General features: G+C 32.0%; 1 protein-coding gene across 1 annotated transcript; it reads right to left on the bottom strand.

The window, feature by feature from the left end:
* Positions 1-1,228: 1,228 nt before the first annotated feature.
* On the bottom strand, positions 1,229-3,654 carry LOC133817332 (uncharacterized). Its single transcript, XM_062249819.1, has 7 exons — positions 3,456-3,654; positions 2,811-2,945; positions 2,550-2,669; positions 2,260-2,467; positions 2,009-2,123; positions 1,733-1,900; positions 1,229-1,521 (listed from the first exon to the last, which is right to left on the bottom strand). The coding sequence occupies exons 1-7, from the start codon at positions 3,561-3,563 to the stop codon at positions 1,485-1,487; spliced, it is 891 nt and encodes a 296-aa protein (XP_062105803.1). The 5' UTR covers positions 3,564-3,654; the 3' UTR covers positions 1,229-1,484.
* Between the last annotated feature and the right edge of the window lie 1,930 nt (positions 3,655-5,584).

Below are 5,584 nucleotides of genomic sequence, written 5' to 3' on the forward strand. Positions count from 1 at the left end.
AAATAAGTTATTTTGAATTATGTAGTTAATTTTAATTTATTTTAAAATAAATTAATTTAATTTTTATGTTAAAATCTATTTTTAATTATTTAATTAATTCATTAATTAAAAAACTTGAGGGTATTTTGGTCATATTGAAAAAATATTTTACCAAAATTAGGCTCAGAGTACTATTTTGATCCATTTTGCAAAACAGAAATCTGAATTGTCTTTTAACAAAACACAGGGCCCGATCGAGTATTCGGGTAAAACACAAGGGCCAAACTAATATTTCCCATATATAAATTTGGTAATAAACTTAAACCATAGAAGCCAAAATGGTAATTTTTCCTATCTTAAATATGATTTCATAAAATTATAAAATTTAACTTTATTGTTTATAGAATTTTTTTTGTTAATTTAAATTTTATATTTTTTAGTTTAGTTTTAGTTCTATTTTTAACATCAAATGTTCATATTAAAAATAATAACCTTGGGACCAATTTGCAAATACTCACAAAGTTTAGGGACCAAATTGTATTTAATCAATTTTGTTTAATAGAATTTTTAACACATTTAGTCCTAGGGACGTATTTGCGTCAAAATAAAAGTTTGGGGACCAATTTGTCAAAAAAATAGTTTGGGGACCAACTTGCCAAAACGTGTAAAGTTTAAGGACCTGTCATGCAAATAAACCAATAATCTATTATAAAGTTTAGAAACATATTTTCTTTTCTCTTTTTTCAAAAAATAAAAATTCACAAATTTTTAATTGGTAAAATCTGATTTCCAAACAAAGCCTTGGAATTGTCTATATATTGTGCATATAAATAGGTTTGTAAGTAGTTTCATTAGTGTCTCGTAGGACAATTCCAGCACTAATTGGTTAACCTCTTCTTCATTTATACATGAAGAAGACAAGACTAGTTTCTTTTTTTTTTCTTTTTTTTTTTTGAGGTAATGCAAGACTAGTAGTTAACTTGGTGGATTGGATGTAATTGTAACATCTTTGGGAAAGTGTTTTTTCAACGATCTTATGAAATGATTGGAAGAGTTTCATGGTTTGGTGTAGGCATGATATGGATTTATAAGAGGTAGACAAAGCCATGTGATCGAGCAATATACTTTGGACAATTGCACTAAATGTTTTTTGGTATAAAATTGTATTCAGCAAGGGCAAAAGGTGTTCGTTTTCAACACATAACACACATTGATACTTGAGCAGGTTGTGTCACAAAGTAGTGGTATCTAAACTAAACAGTAGCTTCTTTATTTAGAACACTATTTTCTATTGAGTACAAACGATGTATGATTACTCGTATTTATAGCAGTACTTGGGAAACTCTAGAGTTCACTCAAATACATTATGAAGCAAGATCGAACACTTCTTAACATAATACAATATATTATAGCTCTAAAGACTTTTATTCATGATGTTTGAGCATTGTCTCTGCCACATGACCTGATATTGCATATGTAGTATTGCCTTAGTCACTAACAGGTTCTCAAAGTTTAGGAATAATCACTCGTAGAAATCCATCTCTGCACAAGTAAAACAAATAAAAATAAGCTACTTTTGAATGTTCTGCTGACCAAAACACCAAACTTAATCTACTTTTTCTAGGAGCTGTAACTCGAAAAACATGCTTTTGCATTAATTTACCAAGAGAAGAGTTAATGCAGTTTCAGAGATTTTGATCAAAGAATAATAGTCATAGTTATATGAATGTGGTGATAGAAAGTTATGACTTACAGAAACTCAGCTGAGACAGAGTCTTTGTTCACATTAGATGGAAGTGGCCACACAACCTCATATGGCCCTTCCACAATCTCTCTTCTGAGATATGCAGAGGCAGTAGAGTCATTAGAACAGCCTGACACTTTCCAGTGCTCTGTGGAGCGTTTGCCTGCTACAGACAACCTACCACAGAAATGGCAACCTTGTTAGAAGCGAACAATTAGAGACTATAGATGAGTAAAATAATGAAAATTTCCATTAGAATGAAACTATTATTAACACAAATCTTACCTCTTATCATCAACTTCCACCCTAATATCTTTGACACAAACTCCTGGAATCTCAACAGTGATGACAAAGTTGCGTCCTGATTCTGCAACATCCATCCTTGGGGACCATTCCATCACTGCAAAAAAAAACCATTGAGAATAAAGAATCATTAGGCTTCTCCTTGTCCATTGTAAACAAGTGATCGCAATCCTTGGACAAGCCTTTCCCGTGAACAAACTATGTGTACATAACATCAATCAAACACTACCAACCATTAGAGCAGGAGGAGTGTTGCTCTCTTTGATGACTGAGTATTCCACTTGGTACAGAAAACTTAGGAGTGTCAGCATGATATTGCTCAACAGCTTGTGCTTGTAAGCAAGGTCTAGAAAATGAGGGTCGTTCTGGAGAAACATAATAGAGACCCTCATTTCTAGAATAAGAGGATTTAGGAGGAGTGTCTGGTTGGGGAGGAAGTACCTGCAAAGTAAAAATGAGTCCAAGAAACTTAATTGAACAAAGTGGGAGTGAGAAAAAAAGAAATAAAAAAGAGCATAAGCACCTCATCATTGGATGCCTCCCTCATGAAATTGGCTTGGTAAGCAGATCCTTGGCGAGCAAAAAACAGTCTATTGTCAAATCTTCTGGTGGCAGAGTTTAAAGTGGTGGTGCTGTTGTTGTTCTGTGACAACAAAGGCTAATCGGATTAACAAAGATAATTGCAAGAGAAAGCAGTTTATTAGAAGTTTTTAACGATAGAACATGACCCCACGTGATTAATTTTAGCATCTACAAAGTAGTTGTGTATTGAATTTGAACTTACTTCGTTCACAGTCTCAATCACATCTTCATTTGAAGTTTGTCTCATGAAATTAGGTAGATAAACAGATCCTTGCCTCGCAAAGTACATTTTATTATCGTACCTTCGAATCACAGAGTTCAAAGTGCTGCTGCAGTTCTGAAACACCCAAAAGAAAGTCCATTCACTCAATAAATGCAAGAATTTATAGTTAATATTAAACTATGGTCCTACAACTCAGATTGATTCTTATGATTACACTTTTCGAAGCTATTTTTGTAGTTGTAACATGAGAAATTGCCTTAAAGCTATAAAAGATTCCAGCAATGCTAAATGAAATCAATGAGTTGATCAAGATTTTAAGCTGCTCGAACTGTTTTCACTCCTCTGCTCGTGCTTTTTGTATTATTTGCAGCAATAATACCAAATCTACTAATTTTTTTGTTGAAAAACTTAGTATTATTGCCATCTCAAGTGCAACAATTATTACCATAAAAAAATTTCAAAAAATATTTATAGAATATAGAATCAACAGTAAAAAGCAAAAGGGATTAGATCTAAAAGATACTCACAAACATGGGAATCAAGAACCAACAAAACAATAACACCTAATCATCTGATTTGTATTTTCACTTGCTAGATTTAGAGAGATAGAGAGAAATAGGTTACCATGGGGAGGACATGAGTGGGAGACAAGGAGTGGTCATCGGTGGAGGGAAGTTGAAAGTGAGAGGCGATGGTGTTGATCCTGCGCCTGGCTACAGCTTGAGCCTCCATCTTTGGAGCTTTGGAATCTGATTTGATCAGAGTGATGATTGATGAAACGAAGGTACAAGGTTTTGTAGCAAGAGTGAGTGAGTGAGTGGTGGAATTTGGATTGTGTATATAATTGAATATTCAAACCAATAATAATAATAATAATTAATGTATTTAGTGAGAGAGAGAGAGAGAGAGAGAGTGTGGGTCCACCACTGAAGAAAAAAATCTCTTATCCACCGTCTCAACTCTCAACGTGTACTGTATATTCACGTGTAGACGTGGCTCATTACCATTATACAAACAAAACTATCACCTCTTTAGATTTTTTTTTTCATTTGTTATTTCGTCATATAAGAAGTTAAGATTTTCTCTTTTCTTTTGGGTGGTGCTAGTACATTGTTGGAAGATTTCTTTGTGTTTTTTCTTTCGTCTTTATTTCTCAAATGAGGACTTAATAGTTTTAAAAAGCAAAGAAACCTTGGTATGGTATAAAATGTCATTTTGGATTCTATATTTTTTTTTCAAATAAGTAATCGATTTTTGTGTTTTGTTAAGTAATAATTTATACTTTGTGTTTTACCAAGTGGATCAAAATAATACCTTAGATTTAATTTTAGTCGAAATATTTTTAATTATATAATTAATTATAGAGTTGTTGGTGATGCAATGAGTTCAAATAAGTAGAGAAGGTAGTCGAAAAGTTGAAAATAAAATATTATATTTGAAAATATTTTAACCAAAATCGAGCCTAGAGTATTATTTTAATCTGTTTTATAAAACACACATTCTAAATTATTATTTCACAATATAGAGGAACCAATCACATATTCGGTAAAAAAAATGAACAAATTAATATTTTTCCTTTTTTTAATTCACTTTTACTATATATTGTAAAAGTTAATGAGTTCATAAAAAATTAGATAAAATAAATAATAATAACGATAATGAAGCAATGAATTGGGTATTTTTCGAATAAAATTGATTGCGTGAGAAGAAGTAAAGAGGACCATCCATAAGAAGATGTCTCTTGTTAGAGGCGGAGCATTTGCCTTATTTTTAGGGAAATTTCATGTTATATGCATAATGATTTAGTGAAATTTTTTAATATGCCACCATAAGTTACTATCCCAAATATATGATAATTTCAATTTTTCAGACAAAAATACCCCTAACATTCAAATACTCATTTTCTCTCTCAATCCAAACTTTCTCTCTAACATCTCTTATTCTCTCACTCTCTCTAACATTCTAATCTTTTATATCTCGAAAAAATACCAAAATTTAAAATAAAAAAAAATCATCTGAAACCGACATTTGAGTGAAAAAATATAAACCTCCAACGTTTTCGTCAAATTTCAGTACAGAGCATCAAAATTGCATCGAAAAAGCATCGTTTTGTATAAAAATCAAGTTTTCATGATTTTATCGAAACATCATCGATGTACCATCGATTTTGCATCGAAATACCATCGATTTGGCATCGAAACACTATCGATTTGCATCGAAAAGTCATCGTTTTGGCCAAAAAAACAAGTTTTTATTGTTGCATCACAAGAGCATCGAAATATCATCGATGTACCATCGATTTTGCATCAAAATACCAACGAAATTGCATCGAAACACCATCAAAATCGATGGTGTTTCGATGCAAAATCGATGGTGCATCGATGCTCTTACGATGCAATCATGAAAACTTGATTTTTGACCAAAACGATACTTTTTCGATGCAAAATCGATGGTGTTTCGATGTTCTTTCGATGCAATCATAAAAACTTATTTTTTTGGCCAAAATGATATTTTTTCGATGCAAAATCGATGGTATTTCGATGCAAAATCGATGGTACATCAATGATGTTTCGATACAAAATCGATGGTACATCGATGATATTTCGATGCAAAATCGATGGTATTTCGATGTTGTTGCGATGCAATCATGAAAATTTGTTTTTTTGGCCAAAACGATGATTTTTCGATGCAAAATCGATGGTGTTTCGATACCAAATTGATGGTATTTCGATACAAAATCGATGGTGCATCGA

The sequence above is a fragment of the Humulus lupulus genome, chromosome 2 (assembly GCF_963169125.1).
Source record: "Humulus lupulus chromosome 2, drHumLupu1.1, whole genome shotgun sequence".
NCBI classification, from domain to species: domain Eukaryota; kingdom Viridiplantae; phylum Streptophyta; class Magnoliopsida; order Rosales; family Cannabaceae; genus Humulus; species Humulus lupulus.